This window comes from Bison bison, unplaced genomic scaffold (genome assembly GCF_000754665.1).
Source record: "Bison bison bison isolate TAMUID 2011002044 unplaced genomic scaffold, Bison_UMD1.0 scf7180017864283, whole genome shotgun sequence".
NCBI classification, from domain to species: Eukaryota; Metazoa; Chordata; class Mammalia; order Artiodactyla; family Bovidae; genus Bison; species Bison bison.
The window spans coordinates 440,375-459,286 of NW_011494855.1; the positions used below are offsets into that span (position 1 = coordinate 440,375).

At 36.9% G+C, this 18,912-nt stretch overlaps 1 protein-coding gene across 1 annotated transcript in view; it reads left to right on the plus strand.

The window, feature by feature from the left end:
• SLC44A5 (solute carrier family 44, member 5) overlaps window positions 1-18,912 on the plus strand; it is a 432,423-nt gene that overhangs the window by 406,629 nt on the left and 6,882 nt on the right. Inside the window, exons 13-22 of the mRNA XM_010849416.1 lie at window positions 2,399-2,498; window positions 4,615-4,707; window positions 5,183-5,270; window positions 5,765-6,027; window positions 6,513-6,607; window positions 12,921-13,024; window positions 14,811-14,884; window positions 15,497-15,567; window positions 15,684-15,772; window positions 17,476-17,560. Of these exons, the coding sequence (XP_010847718.1) occupies window positions 2,399-2,498; window positions 4,615-4,707; window positions 5,183-5,270; window positions 5,765-6,027; window positions 6,513-6,607; window positions 12,921-13,024; window positions 14,811-14,884; window positions 15,497-15,567; window positions 15,684-15,772; window positions 17,476-17,560 (1,062 nt within the window). The remainder of the gene's footprint in view (window positions 1-2,398; window positions 2,499-4,614; window positions 4,708-5,182; window positions 5,271-5,764; window positions 6,028-6,512; window positions 6,608-12,920; window positions 13,025-14,810; window positions 14,885-15,496; window positions 15,568-15,683; window positions 15,773-17,475; window positions 17,561-18,912) is intronic.

An 18,912-nucleotide genomic window follows, 5' to 3' on the forward strand; every position in this document is an offset into this window, starting at 1 on the left:
TTTTTCAAATATGTTTCAGAAGAACTTCATTGATAGCCATTTCTTTTTTTTTTTTAACTATAAAAATCAAGCATCTTGGGACTTATATCCTCATCCCTTTTCCTGAATTTGAGTGATTCTATATCCCTCAGCAGTCCACATACTGTTACCTATCATTTCTGAAGATGACAAATCTCATCCATTATGTATTGAAACCTATAGTTTTACTCTCAGATGGATGTTAGTTACAGGTTCTATGGTCATCCCATTGCTGTCTTTTAAGGATCTTCAACACAAAATCATTGAGATGATTAGAATCTGCCGTTGGAAAAGTTAAGAGAGGTACTTTGAGGAAAATGCAGAGCTTGCTTTTATTTTCAAGTCTAGGAATACTTATCTTTCCTCAAATGAGTATTGACTTTCATAATCCATTATGAAATAATATCAGATGTTATTTGCTCTGTGCTTATAATTCTCAGCTCCAGTGACAAGGGTATACACGTGAAATTATACTTATTGACAGAAACATTAAAAACATGTAGAGTAATGCACATAAAAATTATCATTTTATGAGTCTTGGATTGTATTAGAAGATGGTTCTATTCTCATTTCTATTAATTATCCCAACCTCCTTGATAAAGTTAGATTTATACCAGCTTCTCTGCAGAGTCTCAGAAAATATGTTTCTATTGTTTGCTCTTATTTAAACAAAAGGAGGGAATATATAAATTCAAAAGGGTGCTAAATTTCTTTAATATAACCATTTAAAATAATATAATTTTGTAAAAGTACAAATTTAATATGCAATGTTTTTTACAATGCAATTTTGGAACATAAAGTGACTGACACAGTTTATATTCTTAAGTTTATCCAAAGACAATAATGATTTTAGCTTAATATGGCTACACTCCATAGTTTTGGGCTCAGTGTAGCTTTAAAAGAATCAGTTATGCATAAAAACATAAATACACAGTTGAAATAAAAGAAGATGTAGCAGGGAGATGTTACATTACTGAGAACCTCCCACATCTCTGGGTTAACTGGTTACTCCTCACTTGGAAATACTAACTGAGGTATGATAAACATCTGAATCTTAGTGGTATAACAATAGAATAAAATGAGTGTCCTATGATTGAAAGTGTTCAGACATGAGCAGAATAACTAATAGGAATGTTGTAGAGTGGATCCTTTCATGGGTAGGAATTTAACTTTTCATTAAGTTTCTTTCATGATTTCAGAATCTCTTATTAGCTGTACTATATTCCTTAATTTAGACTCCACGTCTTTTCACTTTTTAACATCTTTGAGGTCAGGATGCAGTTTATAATCAATAGACAGACATTTAATAAAGGATATTTTACTTTTCCTCAAAGGTCATTACTAAATTAAAGGTATGTTGTAGAATTGAGGAATATAATAATTAGGGCTGTTTGGCTTCAAGTAAAAACAAACAAAGCTGGAGGCAAGGCAGAGGCATTTATTCTAAGAACAGAGAAGTGTCTCACCAAACTCAAAATAGCAGAAAAGCAGCTGGACTTCCAAGTGGACCTGGATCTAGGAAACAAAAAGCCAAAATGGAGCCAAGCTTTCCTCTTTCTCTTTCTTTACACTTGTACACTTTATTCTTTCTTCCCAGGTTCACTTGCTTTACATAAATGTGGTTTTGACACAGTTAATGTGTATAACTCTTAGTTCAAGAGACATACAAACGTCAATTCAAAACTAAACTAGACCTAAAGGAGTGGATTGAGGGGTGAGAGAGGCTCATGAGGGAGGGGTTATATGTATACTTACAGTGATTCATGATGTTGTACAGCAGGAAAAAAAAAAAAAAACACTGAACTACATTCCCTTAATTCTAACTCTCAGACTTTTATTACACAGCTTGGGTTGGCATTACACTCTGATTTTATCAAGGTAGTCATGATGGGTGGGCTCACAAACTAAAAATGTGGTATCCCAGAACCCCACCCTGTCCATCAGCAAGATCAATTAAGAGGCATTGTGAGCCTGGCAGCAGCTCAAAAACTTTGTTCTGTAATGATTCTCTTACTCAAGGAAGTTTACAACTGAAAACATCTAAAATAGAGTTGTCTAAAGCAGCCCTTCCTTTTCTTCTTTGCCTATTTTCTCATTTCTACAAGTGGTGTGAAATGTTTCCATAGATAAGATGAAGCCTGTCCAACACAGTTGTTTAAATTCTAGCTAAAGGTTTTAATCCAGAATTGTTTTTAAAGCATTTCTCAGAGTTTTAAAAGTGAATTTCTAAAACTGGCATCTTTGGAGAGGTAGCACTGCTTAAATTATGAAGTGTCAGAGCTGGCAGAAATCATCATGAAGATCAGTCTGATGTTGGCACAGAAAGTTTGCTCTTTGGTTTGATTTGCATTGCACACTAATATTTTTTTCCTGTTTAAAGTGATAATACTCTGCCTCCTTGAATTGTTCATCATCCTCATGCTGATCTTCCTCAGGAACCGAATCCGTATCTCCATCGCCCTGCTGAAGGAGGGGAGCAAGTAAGGCCTTGATGGAGAGACTCGCATAATGTATATCCGTCTTTCATATCAGTCACTGCTTATTTGTAGATGCCCCAGACTCTTTTCCCTTTAAGATGGCTTGTTAAATCTGCTTTCCATTCAAGAAAACTTGTTTAAGTTCAGACTTTGCCACATATTAAAAAGTTCACAATAACAAGTCTTTCAAAATCCCCAAACATCAATTATCTTAGAGCAAAATAAAGCTAAAATCTGTGTAGTCTGTGCACTAGCACGTTTTTTAAAACACCAAATATATGTTAGGAGGATAGCTTATGTGAAAGTAAGTGACAGAGTGCCAATAAAAGTTAGTTATATTATATTTTGTATCACTCCCATACTGAGTCGTATGTTAATACTGATGGTTGAGATCATTTGCAGAACTGTAGATCACTGTAATTCTGTAAAGTCAATTATGTGCTCTTGCTAGTTTTGTATAAGTAACAAAATTTGCCAGTAGACAGAGTAATTGGTCTTAGCAGCACCAGACTATAGGTTTTTGTATCTACAGCTCTCAATTCAAGAACATTGTATACCCAGAGTCATTTTTATTTTAAAATGCTACAAAATAAACACAATTTTTCATAAAATTCATGCTGTGAGGTAATAACACCTACAGTTTCTAAACTATTCCAAAAGGTCACTTGAAGATAATACATTAAACTTTTGAGTAATGCATGGAAACAACAAAGAAAGTATTACTAAAAGCCAATAGATCATGTTGTTTGTTAAGAACAATGGAAACTGGGTTGTTAATGACCAAGGACCAAATTATTTTAAATAGTCTTTAAGGATTGTTTTAACAAAATCGTCATCTATAATAATAATAGTGCCACCTAGAGCCAGTGTTTGAAATAGTTAACAAGCAGTTTGCTAAATTAAATCTGTCCTTCCCACAATAACTGAAGCCCTATCATTAGCCACTGAAAGCTACTGATTTGTTGCGTTATTCCTTAAATAATATGATATTGTACAATTCACTTATCCAACTGCTATGCCTCTAAATGTGTGTGTGTGTGCATGTGCGTGTTAAAGAGTAGTTACTACTGTGACAGATTAAAGATTTTTTTTTTTTCAAAGGAAAATAAGAGCTGGAATAAATTGGTGTGAGAATACAGGGTAATCATAGGGATGCCCAGTATTTCACTCACATCAGTGTCTGGAGGAAAGAGAGAATAGCATAGTCTAAATAGTGAGGTGGAGAAGGTAACAAATAAAAAAACGAATCTAAAATGTGTCAGTGTGGGAATTCCCTAGCGGTCCAGTGGTTAGGGCTCTGCACTTCCACTGTAGCGGGCAAGGGTTCCATCAGCTGGTCCAGGAACTAAGATTATGCATGCCCCATGGCGTGACTGAAGAAAAAATTGTGTCAATGCATTAGGAGTGGAAATAGTTCTATTGTAGTTCTCAGTGGCTATATCAAACAACATAGAGTTAATTTAGTGTCATATGCTAAAAAATTATTCAAAAGTAGTAATAGAGTAACTAGGATGTGAATATTTTAGAAAGCATATCTTGGGAAATATCAAAATAATCATTTATCCTGGAAAATGAAAGAGTTACTTGAAGGGTTGCTGTATGGAAAAGGTGGTCATTTCTTTTCCAGAAGGTAGTGGATGTGAATTACATCAGAAGAAGAACTTCCTAATACTTTGGTTGTTAAGAAAATAGAATAAGCTGTGTCATATGAGACTAAGGAACATGTTCTGAAGACAGTTCAAAAGGGATTCTTGAATTAGAGATGGATTCTCACATTTGACCAAATGATTGTCAAGATCCTCTGCAATTTTAAATGTCTAAACAAAAGAGAGAAATATCATGATTATAATGCATGAAGTCTTTCTGAGTTAGACAGAAATAACCAAAGAGGAGAAGGTTTGGAGGACTTTTGGCAGGAATCAAACATGAGCACTGAAAGAATGCTATTAACTTAATAAATAAATATAAATTAAAACAACTATGAATACACCAGCAAAAAAGAGTCAATGGTTATTACCACTGTTCTTTGAATGAATTCAGTCTAATTCTAAAAGATGAAATTTTAATTGAGAAATTGTAACTGTATCATTTTGAATTTCAACTATTTGTTTTATTTCAGAGCCATTGGATACCTCCCTAGTACTTTAATTTATCCAGCTTTAACTTTCTTTTTCCTCTCAGTCTGCATTTCCTACTGGGCTGTGGTAGCACTGTATCCTTTGTTAACTGACTTCTTTAAACCTCAGGTCCATACTATGACTCAGAAACTGGGAGTTTATATACCTTTCCACCCTGGAAAGACTAGAAACATCCTAAAGATATAATTGCAATGATGATGATGATGATGGTGATGACTGCTAAGCTCTAAAAAAGTGAACCAACTGAATTTCCCCTCAAATAGGTCATATGGTAGATTTTATTTTATTTTATCTTCACATATGATACTTCTCCTTTGCAATACCTAAAAAGAAAAAAAAAAAACTCTTTTATTTTTTGCTTTTAAGGGGCTACTCCTTGTAGCTGACACATGTTATATTATTCTGGGTCTTAAAATGAATGAATTATTAGATTATAAGTTTTTTGAAATTAGTCTTTCAGTACCCTTTTGGGTTATTCACACATTATTTTCTTGTCCATTTATTTTCAATCTGCCAGCAAATAATTTAACCTTAATAGAGTTCACTCAGTTACTTGGCTACATCAGGGGCACCTATATACAAAGTCATAGCCCCACAGGGGCAATGTGAACATGAAAATAAAACCTGCGACCCAGTGGTAAGTAAAAGAAACTCTTTTATTTACTTTAATGAAGAACTCTACTACATTTCATCCAACAACTGTTGTAGGAATAATCCTGTAATAGGGACCCTGTGCACTGATGAGGATCACTGTAAAGAAGGGGAGAGTGAGTCAGGTGTTAGCTGAAGAGCACTGAAAAGAGTGGGCAGAACAGAGAGAAAACACCGCTGTTGCCTGAGCTCACTTGTCGTGTCATACACCTAAGAAGCATGTACAATCAACAACCACACTAATAAATGTAAAATTATAGTGCATGCAGACTAATGAATGTGTGATGGTAAAATGAGATATTTTTCCATAGCTCAAGAAAGAACTGTATAAAGTGGTGTTATAGAAAATAGAAATAACAGCAGAAGCTAATAGAAGAGCAGGACAAGCAGTTGGGGGCTACACAAGGGAAGGCAGGGAAGGCATTGTCTTGGAATAGTATTATCATATTATCCTTATTGGTTTCTTTTTTCTGAGTGCAGGGTTTTAATACAACTGAAATTGCCAAAGCTTGCCCTGGGGCTCAGTGTCATTTTGCTTTCTATGGTGGAAAGAGCCTGTATCATCAATACATCACTACCTTCCAGTTACTCAATCTATTCGTCTTTCTCTGGCTTATAAACTTTGTCATTGCATTGGGTCAGTGTGCCCTTGCTGGTGCCTTTGCTTCTTATTATTGGGCCTTGAAAAAACCTGATGACATCCCACCCTATCCACTTTTTACTGCATTTGGACGAGCCATAAGGTGAGTTTCACATTGAACACTACATCTATCTTCCCAGTTATGTTTAGTGTGCTTATAATTCAAGTGGCAAAGTACTTGAGGTCAAAGGTATAATTCAAGATTCATGAATGTCCATTGGCTTTGTTTGATTTTATAGCCATCATTATATTTTTAACCCCTACCCAGGCCAATCCTTCTAAAAGGTTACTGGAGTGAAGAAGTAGGGGAGGTCACTAAATTAAAGATTAAGGATGAACTTGTCTTTCTTCATTGCTCAGCTCAAACATAAAATTAATATAAAATGATAGGCTATTGGTATCATTTTTGTAGATGAAGTACAAAATGGATATATATGGTTTAAAGGCCTCTATGGAGACCTTTGTCAATCTGAATAAGAGAGTAGAAGTTCTTTTCTATCAACCCTTTTACCAATAAAAATCAACTAACATCCTTTTAGTTCTTAGTAAAAATATTTTAACCTTTATTCTCATTTTATCTTTGTCCAGATATCACACAGGATCCCTAGCATTTGGATCTTTAATTCTTGCAATAATTCAAATGTTCAGATTAATCCTAGAATACCTGGACAAACGTCTTCAAGGTAAGATTCCAGAATTCATCTTTTCTCAGACTTCCTGACTTCTGTGAATAGAGTAGACTGGATCAGGGGTTGGGGGAACATAATGACTGTAACTTGGATACAGTAATAGGGATGGATGTGGTCAGACTGGGAAGATGTTTAGAAGGAAAAGCCAACAGGACTTTTGAGGGATTGAATATGGTGGGGGTGGGGATAGGAGCAGTGGTAAAGAAAAGAGAAAGAGCGTGTGATACTGAAAACCACTCAGTTGTGTCTGACTCTTTGTGACCCCATGGTCTGTAGCCTACCAGGCTCCTCTGTCCATGGGATTCTCCAGGCAAGAATACTGGAGTGGGTTGCCATTTCCTTCTCCAAAAGTGTATGATGTTACTTACTAAATTATGGAAGCCAGAAGGAACACAATTCAAAGAAGAGATTAAAATTTGTGTTTTTGACAGGTTACTATTGAGAAGCATGGTGGGGATGTCAGGCAGTTCTAAGTCTAGAGCTCAAGACAGCACAGGCTTAAACTATGAATTGTGGATGTCATTTGCTCATACATGACACATATAGTTTACAAAAACATAAGCTGATTAGAATGTACTTTAAAAGATCTTATTATTAATTGTCAAAATCTTGAAACAGAACAACAAAGCTGGAAAACATACAGTCCTGATTTCAAAACTAAATACAAACCTACAGTAATCAACACAGCGTGGCCCTGGTGTAACGAAGGACACACAGATCCGAGACAGACTAGAGAGCCCTGAAATAAACTGGTATAACGACGGACACACAGATCCGAGACAGACTAGAGAGCCCCAAAATAAACTGGTGTAACGATGGACACACAGATCCGAGACAGACTAGAGAGCCCCGAAATAAACATTCACGAAAAGACTACTCAATGTGGGAGAGTCTCTTTCAACTAATGCTACAAAACTGGATATCTCCATGCAAAAGAATGAACCCTTGCCTTACACCACATACATGAATTAACTCAAAATGGATCAAAGACAAACATAAAAGCCAAAACTATAATAGAAGTCTCAGAAGAAAGCATAGGAATAAATCTTCTTAACATTGGATTTAATGATGATTTCTTAGATATGATACTAAAAACACAGGGAACAAAAGAAAAAACAGATAAATTACACTTCATCAATATTTTTTAAATGCCTGTAAATCAAAGGACACTATCCAGAAAGTAAAAAGACACCCCACAGAATGGGAGAAAATACTTGCAAGTCATATACCAGATAAGCAACTAATATTTAGAATGTATAAATTACTCCTACAATTCAAAAATAAACAGCCTAATTCAATATGGGCAAAGGATTTTTTTAAGTAAATTTTTTTCAGCTTGAGATATAACTGACAAATAAAATTGTATTTTTTAAGTGTACAAATGATGATTTAATGGATATATACATTGTGAAAGGATCCCCACATTTAGGGTGGGACATTTTTTCCTTTTTTTTGGTGAGAACGCTTAGGTTCTACTCTCCTAGAAAATTTCAATATACAATACAGTATTATCAATTGTAGTCATGTTTTACATTATATCCTAAAACTTTATTCATGTTTTAGCTAAAAGTTTACCAGCCTCTCCCAATTTCTTCCATGCCCAGCATGTGATAACCACCATTCTATTCAGTTTATATGCATTATAATCTTTCCCCCATGTATAAGCAATACCATGCATATTTGTTTTTGTCTGGCTTACCTCTCTTAGCATAATGCTCTTCAGGTTCATCCATGTTATTGCAAAGGTAAGATTTCTTTTTTATGGCTGAACAATATTCCATCGTGTATATATACTATACTTTATTGATTGATGTACCTAATAAACTAAGATCATGGCATCCAGTCCCATCAGTTCATGGCAAATAGATGGGGAAACAGTGGAAACAGTGTCAGACTTTATTTTGGGGGGCTCCAGAATCACTGCAAATGGTGATTGCAGCCATGAAATTAAAAGATGCTTACTCCTTGGAAGGAAAGTTACAACCAAGCTAGACAGCATATTAAAAAGTAGAGACATTACTTGGTCAATGAAGGTCCATCTAGTCAAGGCTATGGTTTTTCTAGTAGTCATGTATGGATGTGAGAGTTGGACTATAAAGAAAGCTGAGTGCCAAAAAACTGATGCTTTAGAACTGTGGTTTTGGAGAAGATTCTTGAGAGTCCCTTGGGCTGCAAGGACATCCATCCAGTCCATCCTAAAGGAGATCAGTCCTGAATATTCATTGGAAGGACTGATGCTGAAGCTGAAACTCCAATACTTTGGCCACCTGATGCAAAGAACTGACTCATTTGAAAAGACCCTGATGCTGGGAAAGACTGAAGGCAGGAGGAGAAGGGATGACAGAGGATGAGATGGTTGAATGGCATCACTGATTCAATGGACATGAGTTTGAGTGGACTCTGGGAGTTGGTGATGGACAGGGAGGCCTGGAGTGCTGCAGTCCATTGGGTCGCAGAGAGTTGGACATGACTGAGAGACTGAACTGAACTGAACTGAATGAGCTTTGTGCCTTGTTTCAGCTTTTGGCTTAAAGTCTATTTTGACTGATACAAATATAGGTATACCTGATTTCTTTTGGCTTCCATTTTCATGGAAAAATCTTTTTCTAATATTTCACTTTTGGTCTAAGTATGTCTTTAAAGGTGAAATGAGGCTCCTGTAAGTAGCATATACTTGAATCTTTTTAAAAATTTTCATTTAGTCACTCTGTCTTTTGATTGGAAAATTTAGTTCATTTACAATAATTACAGTTGTAATTATTGAAAGTTATAGACTTACTTATTTCTATCTTGTTAACTGTTTTCTGGCTGTTTTAAAGTTTTTTGTTTTTTCTTCTCTTTCTTTGTGATTTTATCATTTTATAAGTGGTATCTTTTGATTCCTTTCTTGTATCTATTTTGTGGTTATCGTAAGGCTTATGTAAAATATATTATAGTTATAATAACTAAAGGAGAAGGAAATAGCAACCCACTCCAGTATTCTTGCCTGGAAAATTCCATGGACAGAGGAACCTGGAGGGCTACAGTCTATGGGATTACAAAGAGTCAGCCACGACTGAGCACATCAGCAGTATAATAAGTAAATACCTTATAGTTAAAATATCTTATAGCTGATAACAAGTGAATTCGTAATGCATACAAAAACTGTACCTTTTTATATCCCCTATGCACATATATTTTATGCTACAATGTTTTTGGTATCACAATTTATATCTTTTTATGTTGTGGATCCATTAACAAGTTATTTAGTTATACATAAAAAAGTCCTTTTGATACTTTGTCTTTAACCTTTATACTATAGTTCTAAGTGATTTACCTACTACCATTAAAATTGTAGAGCATTTTGAATTTAAGTTTATATTTACTTTACTGTGAGTTTTATGCTTTCATATATTTTCATGTTACTAATTAGCATCCTTTTGTTTCAGCTTAAAGAACTCCCTTTAATATTTCTTGTAAGGCTATTCTGCTGATGATGAACTCTTAGCTTTTGTTTGTCTGGAAAACTCTTACCTCTCCTTCAACATTGAAGGATAACTTTGCCACATAGATAGTTTCTTGGTTGGCAGATCTTCCTTTCAACACTTTTAATATATTATTCAACTTCATTCTGGCCTGCAAAGTTTCTGCTGAAAAATATGCTTATATTCTTATGGGGATTTCCTTGTATATAAGAAGTTCCTTCTTTCCTGCTGCCTTTACCTGACTTTTGAAAATTAACTTTATGTGATTCAATGTGGATCTCTTTAGATTGGTATTCTTTGAACTTTCTGGATCTGGATGTCTGTTTCTCCAGGCTAGGGAAATTTTCAGTCATTATTTCTTTGTATATGTTTTCTGCCCCTTTTTGCTTTCTCTTATCCCTCTGGGACCTCTGTAATATATATAATGGTCTGCTTGATGGTGTCACATTAGTCTCTTATAACTTCATGCTTTCTGTAACTGGATAAATCCCCCTGCATTGTCTTTGAATTCATTGATCCTTTCTTACACTAGATCTAGTCTGCTGTTGAATTCCTTTATTTAATTTTTCAGTTCAATTATTGTAATTTTGAGCTCTATAAATTCGGTTTGATTTTTAGAAATTTTCTATCTCTTTATTGAAATTATCATTTTGTTCATTCATTGCTCCCTGACCATGGTAAGCATCTTTATGACCATTGTTTTGAATTCTGCATTGGATAAGTCAATGATCTCTGTTTCATAAATGCCAGTTTTGGAAATATATCTTGTTTGTTTATTTGGAACATATTCCTTTGTTTCTTCATTTTTTTCCTTCACTCTCTGTATTTGTTTCTGTGCATTAGATAAAGCAGCCATTTTCCCCAATTTGACAGACTAGTCTCAGGTAGGAGATGAGCTTCATTAATCAGCCCAGCCCAAGCTTCTTATTCTCTCAAATCTTTGTGATTGTCCTAGCCATCATAGTTAAGTAGCTCTTAGTAGTTGAAAGTGTAACTAGACCTGTCGGTGTCCCAAAGGGAAGAGTCACAGTCAGAACCTAGACAAGGCTGATTAGAAGCTAAACCCTCAGACATCAGCTGGAAAAGTGTGTAGTTAAGCCCATTTCAGGGAGAAACTAGGAGGGAAGCTTTTGCCTGCTTCCTCAGCACTCAGCCAGGATACATAACCATGGTAGAGGTTAGTGGTAGTAGGGCACTCCTTAACCATTCAAAACCTGATTCTTTGTTTTCTGCAGTCCTGTGAGACTCATAAGTACAAGCCCTATCTAGAGCTACACAAAGCTGGGTCACCAGGCATGTATACAAGCTCCTTCCAAAGAGAAGTTGATGACCTGCTCCCCCTAGGTCCTTGCAGGACCACAGGTAGATCTAGAGTGTGCAAATTAGAAATTCAACTTTTAGGCAGGGTGTTATAAAGTATGCACTCAGTCCCTTCCCAGGAAAAGACTGGAAGACGGGCATTTTTGCTTGCTTTCTCTTTGCTAGTCTCTGTGATTGCTATAGTTGTTTTTTATAGTCCCATAGAACTTGTGGGCATAAGCCCCTTTGGCTTCAGAGCTAAATGTTTTGGGGGTCTGTCTCTTGGGTGGGAATCTTGAAAGTTGGAATCCTTGATGTGTTGCTCAAACCCTTTACTCCTCAGGGAGAAGCTGAGAGTTGGGGGTATTGTCCTGGTTGTATGGCATTGTGCCAGGGGTAGGGTTTATGGTGAGTGTGTCTCAGCCTTTCCTACAATTTCACTGTTAGAATTTTTTAGTTGCCTGATGTGAAGGAGTCACTCATCTTGTTTCTGGATTTCTCTCAGAGGAAATAGCTCCCAGTATAGTTATACATTTGGTGCGTCTGTGGGAGGAGGGAAGTTCAGGAGCCTCCTTGTTACCATCGTTGTCCCTCCCGAAAATGATTTGCATAAATATCGCTCTGAAGAAAGTATATAAGTGGTGAATAAATATATGAAAGGATGCTCAATATTAGTCATTGTGGAAATGCAAACCAAAAACATAATGAGCTACCACTTCATACCCAATAAAATGGCTGCCATCAAAAAATGAAAAATAATATGTTTGTAGGTTAAGGATAAATTGGAACACCTGTGTATTGCTGGTAGGAATGTAAAATCATATTGCCACTGTGGAAAACAGTATGGTGATTCTTTAAAACATTAAAAATATGATTGCCAGCATTTCCACTTCCAGATATATACTCAAAAGGGTTGAAAGCAGGGACTCAATAAATACCTGGACACCAATATTCATAGCAGCATTATTCACAATAGCCAAAAGATAGAAAGAACCCAAATTTCCATTAACAGATAAAAGAAAAAACAAAATTGTTTGTGTGTGTGTATATATATACACACACACATGCACACACACATATGTACACACATACATACGTACAACAGAATATTATTCATCTCTAAAAATCATGTAATAGGTGGATCCTCATAACTTAATGTTAAGTGAAATAAGCAAGACACAAAAGGTTAAATATTGTAAGATTCCACTTATATAAGGTATCCAGAAGAGGCAAATTCATACAGAGAGAAGTATGATAGAGGTTACCAGGGACTTGGAGGAGGGGAGAATGAGGAGTTATTGTTTTAATGGGTACAGAGTTTCTATGAGATGATGATAAGTTCTGGAAATTGATAGTGATGGCAGTTTCACAATACTGTGAATGTACTTAATGCTACTGAGTTGTACACTTAAAAATGGTTAAAGTGGTAAATTTTATATATATTTTACTACAGTTAAATCAAAAAGCCCATTTAAAATTTTACTATTATTTTTATTTATAGAGTCTACAAATCATTAATAGGTTTAAATATCTCCTTCTCATAGAGGCCCAGAGCAACATTTCTAAATTCCTAAAATGCTGCCTGAGATGCTGTTTCTGGTGTTTGGAAAAAGCAGTAAAGTTTTTGAACAGAAATGCCTATGTTATGGTAAGTAAATTATTTTTATTTATTAAACTTCTTTACAAACCCGAATCACATGTCTACATTTCCATCTCAAAAGCACTTGTACATCAAGCAGTTGAATTTATCACCATGTTGATACAAGAATTTGTGAATCCAATGCCTGATTCAGGGCTATGCTTTCCTAGCTGAGACAATAACTTAACTGTACTTCATTATTACCTTCAATACCTTTATGGAGAGGGAAAATATTATTTCCCTTGTGTGTGTGTACCCTCAGTCGTGTCTGACTCTTTGCAACCCCATGGACTGTAGCCCTCCAGGCTCCTCTGTCCATGGAATACTCCAGTCAAGAATACTGGAGTGAGTTGCCATTTCCTCCTCCAAGGTATCTTCCTGACCCAGAGATCAAACCTGTATCTCCTGCATTGGCAGGCAGATTCTTTACCACTGCACCACCTGGGAAGCCCATTATTTCCCTTAGAAATATAAAAATGTGCTAGATTAAAAATAATACTATTTGTCTTTGACATACTTTCATGGGAGGGAAGCTTAATTAGTCTAGATTTCACGATGAAAAGAAAATATTCTTCTAATTCTGGGATTTACACATTTTTAAGGAAGGATCTGTTTCTTTTTATGATTCTTATTTTGAAATGTGTGGGAATTGATAATGTAACTGAATTTGTTACTTATTTCCAATAGGAATATGGAGGCTTCTAAAGAGATTCTTTTTAAAAATAGGGGATACAAAAATATTGTTCTAAAATTTAGCAATTACAACCTTATTAACACTTGATTATCACAGTGATATAGGGTCTGATGGTGTGATTCAAATAGTTATGGATATTCAAAGAGTCATTTGTATAACTCCAGTGAGAATATTTTATTGAGCCTCTTAATAAAGTAAGTGTGTATTGGAAGGCACAGGGTTTCCTGAGAGTAATTTTTAATGTGAATGCTACATTTCACCTATTCAGCAGCACATCATAGCCAAACCCTTCAAAGACAAGCTGTGACCTGGGATTTGAGAAGACCTACCTCTGTTTACTTTGGCCACCTGCTGAGAAGAGCTGACTCATTTGAAAAGACCCTGATGCTGGGAAGGATTGAGGGCGGGAGGAGAAGGGGACAACAGAGGATGAGATAGTTGGATGGCATCACCGACTCAATGGATATGAGTTTGGGTGAACTCCAGGAGTTGGTGATGGACAGAGAGGCCTGACATGCTGTGGTTCATGGAGTCACGAAGAGTTGGACACGACTGAGTGACTGAACTGAACCTCTGTTTAAATTTGTGTATTTCCCATGGAATTAACGGAGAAGGCAATGGCACCCCACTCCAGTACTCTTGCCCGGAAAATCCCATGGACGGAGGAGCCTAGTAGGCTGCAGTCCATGGGATCGCTGAGGGTTGGACATGACTGAGTGACTTCACTTTCACTTTTCACTTTCATGCATTGGAGAAGGAAATGGCAACCCATTCCAGTGTTCTTGCCTGGAGAATCCCAGGGACGGGGGAGCCTGGTGGGCTGCCATCTATGGGGTCGCACAAAGTCGGACACGACTGAAGCGACTTAGCAGCAGCATGGAATTAAGGGAAAATAGCAACTGAAATATACCTTATTGTCAATGACTCTGAGAGTTATGCAGAGTTGAGGATACATGGTTCCCAAGCCTCCCATGAGCCCAAAGGTTGGAAAGATGAATGAAAGTAACTGTATAGGTGACAGAGAATTAATTAATGTTCCTGTCATTGGATTGTCTGTTGGTCTTATTAAGTTATCAGAATAATATCAACTGTCTTCCTCAGATGGCAATATACGGCAAAAACTTCTGCAAGTCAGCAAGAGATGCTTTCAATCTTCTGATGAGAAATATTTTAAAGTAAGTAAGCAGGTTGAGCATTGCAGTGGATGGTTTGGTGAATTTTGAGCATTTATACGTCATATGTTGGTGGTTTTATTAGACATGAATCTTCTCTTTTATTTTAAAAGATTTAAATCTTCTCCTTCACACCTTAAATTTCTTTGTATGTCTTTGAATTGTTGCTCCCATCATCCATCTATACCTTTATACCCACTGGCACTTACTCATCTTTATTATACCCTATGCTCAAGAAATTCCCCACACAAACATTATCATCACGTTTCTGACTTTTCTTTCCTCCCAAAATTGACAGACTCTGAGTGAACAAAATCAGAGAACCAATGCAGCCATCCTCAGGATGCAGGGTGTCTATAGTCCTCAAATTAGAGTGAGAGAGGCTGACACCACCAATAGCACCTGACAGCCCTTATAATGCCATTTTCTGTTTACTTCCTTATAAATAAGTCAGAATTTCATGCCTGGGTTCCTTCATTTCTTCCACTTAATAAATGCTAAGTAAGATTTCAGCAAAGACACATCAAAATGAATTCATGGATTATTTACTTTCGTAAATTTTTAGTAACAAATCTAACTGAAACACAAAATTATATTTTTTTTTCTGATTTTCAGAATTGCAGTTATGGATAGAGTGACAGACTTTGTACTAATCCTGGGAAAGATTCTAGTTGCTGGCTGTATAGGTAAGTAGTAGTAGTAGTAATAATAACAATAACAACAACAATGAAGATTTTTAAAAAATTTAACAGGTGCCTAGAAAAACTTCTTTATGACAAAAAGCTATATTCCTTTGCTCCAGGTGTCCTGGCCTTTCTACTTTTCACGGAAAGACTCCCAGTGATTATAGAAGGACCAACATCTTTAAATTACTACTGGGTACCTTTGCTGGTAAGAGCTGATAGTAAGTTTGGGCTGCTACAATAAAAATACCATAGATTGGGTGGCTTAAACAACAGGGGTTTATTCCTCACAGTTTTGAAGATGAGAAGTCCAAGATCAAGGTGCCCACAGATTCAGTCCCTAGTGAGAGCTTCCTTCCTAATTTGCAAAGGCATACCTTCTTGCTGTATTCTAACAGGGTAGAAAGAGAGATCCTCTCTCATCTTCTCCTATAAGGGCACTAACCATTCACGAGGTCTCCATCCTTGTATCCTCATTGCCTCCCAAAGGCCCCACGCCCAGATGCCATCACACTGGGGATTAGGTTTCCACGTAGGAATTTTGAGGGGACACAATTCATTCCATAGCCACTGGGTAATACTGACTCTGATTTATGAGAGATGGCAGAATAAAAAACCAAAAAGGAACAGGAGAAATAATGATAGCTAACATGATTAGTCTTACTTTGTGCCCAGCCTCATTCTGCTGTGGAGCTTGGGTTCCTTGGAAGCAACCCCTGAGACAGAGGATTGCAAGCAGAGGGCTTATTACGAAGTGCTCTCCGGAGATACGCTGGAAAGGAAGTGAGGAGGACAGGGCTGGGCAAAAAAAGAAGCTGATCCATGCTGCAATTACAGTTGAAGCCTCAGACATAATTATAGGAATTTCTGACACAGGGGCTAGGCCTCCATATACTGCATCAGGCAGCCATTGGCCAAGGGTTGCCCTCTGAATGATGGTGTAACCTTGAATGAGGCAGTTCCCTGCAAAAGCAAGTTCTGTGGAGCAAAACAGCTGAGTCATCAGCTGCCTGCCTACATTCCCAACAACTGGGAGATAGATGTGGCAACTGGAGAGGACCTGGAGGGAACCCTGTGGGATCTTTTACAGTATATTATTAATAACTCACTCAATCCATGTGTCATAAACACCACTGTTACAATCTCTGCTTCCCCACCAACAATCTTCCATAGGAAGCACAGAGAGATGAGTGACTTGTTGAGTGAGTGCCTCAGCTGTGATTAAACTTAGGCAGTGTGTGCTTTTAACTCCATGCTCTGGACTTCCCCGGTGGTCCAGTAGTTAAGAGTCTACCTGTTGGGCCTCCCTGGTGGCTCAGTGGTTAAAAAAAAAAAAAATCTACCTGCCAGTGCAGGAGACACAGGTTCAATCCTGATCTGAAAAGATTCCACATGCCATGGGGCAAGCCTGTGAGCCATAACTATGGAAGCTCGTGTACCTAAAACCTGTACTCTGCAAGAAGAGAAGCCACCCCAGTGAGAAGCCCCACTAGAGCTAGAGAGTAGCCCCCACTTGCCACAACTAGAGAAAGCCCACATGCAGCAATGAAGACACAGCACAGCCAAACATAAATGAATATTTTAAAAAGAATAGGATTATTCCATGAAAAAATGAAACAAAAAACTCTGTGCTTTACTGCCTCAGTATGCAGGATCCTAGATCTGGGATGCTTTTGATAAGCATTAGGGATAGTGAAAAGAAAACTGGGAGATAATCTAGCACATTTTGTTTAAATCTCAGTTCAAATACACTCAAAAACATTATCATTGAATCTTTTACATTTCTATATTGAAATCTTTTTCATCAAAGAGTACTTCAAAGTTTCCTTATCATGATTTCATTTAAAACTGCGTTATTGTTCTTTTGGACAAATTTACGACATCTTCATTCTTTTCTCTACTCATTTACAGACAGTGATTATTGGATCTTACATAATTGCACATGGATTCTTCAGCGTCTATGCAATGTGTATTGAAACTATTTTCATCTGCTTCTGTAAGTTTTCAGTATATGTGTTTTCCCTCTTCAGTGGATAACCGAAAGATGAAAAGGTTTACACCCATGTCTTTAGCTGGCTGTGGATTTGCTATTACCTGGCTGCAACTGCAAAACAGTGTTAATTTGGAAAGAGACATTGTCTAGTAGATTCTTTTTAAAACTTAACAGCTGAGAGATGATATTCTCAAAGCACAGGAGAGTCAGGCATCATGGCATGGTTTTAGCATGAAATTATTTTTTAATTTCTGAAAATGTTTTCAAGTTTGTAGTAATAATTGGCTTCTGTTATGCTTCATTAACAACTGAAGACTTAGCTGGGCTTTGAGGCTGGGCTTTGGGAACTCTTGAGGAGAGCCATTATAGTTTCTGATAAAGCCAAGCTGGCAACGATTTCAAAGATACATAGAGCCAATTCACACTAGGTAACACAATGACAGATAGATAGGATTAATAGAGAGGCATGTCTTGGAAATGTTTAGATGAACTCTGATGCTTATCGTTAAAATATTTCATTAGGGCTTTCATCACTGACTACTGCACTGTGCCTCTATGGAGCATGTGCTACTCACATACACAGAATGGGTATGTTTTCTATTAGTACCTCATCTTAAAAGCCCTGGGGAGTCTAGTGCCCATCAGGAGCTTGATCTGTTGTCATCTTCAGCCTAAATAAAGTAAGGTCAACAGATGAAAGAACAGAGCTTGTTATCCCTACAGCTAATACCCTCTGAGAGACTATTTCTCTGGCACATTGCTCTTAAGAGAAGCAGAGAAAACATTCTATTACAGTGCATTAATGAGTTATCCACCTGTATAAAATGAACAGTTCAGTGGGTTTTTTTGGTATAACTCATAGTACCAACTGCATGCTGGGGTCAGGATAGGAGATAATGTATATGTGTGTGTGTGTGTGTGTGTGTACCACCTGCAATGTGGGACACCTGGGTTCAATCCCTGAGTTGGCAAGATCTCCTGGAGCAGGGCATGGCAACCCACTCTAGTATTCTTGCCTGGAGAATCCCATGGACAGAGAAGCCTACAGTCCATGGTGTCATAAGGAGTCAGACACAACTGAGTGACTAAGCACACACACACACACACACACACACACATATATACACACACACATATACATATATATATTTCATAGGGTGTTATATTGAAGGAAAAAATCTTCTAGAAAATGGTTGGATATCTTTTTCCTTTCTGAACATTTACAAATCAATTTTCAATAACTGGACAAAGAAATCAGGAGAACTTTGTGCACAAGTGAGCTCTTCCTTTGACTCTAAATGGAACTGGAATGTTTAATCTTTTCCTAGCACCCCAGTGGTTTGTCAGGAAAAGCC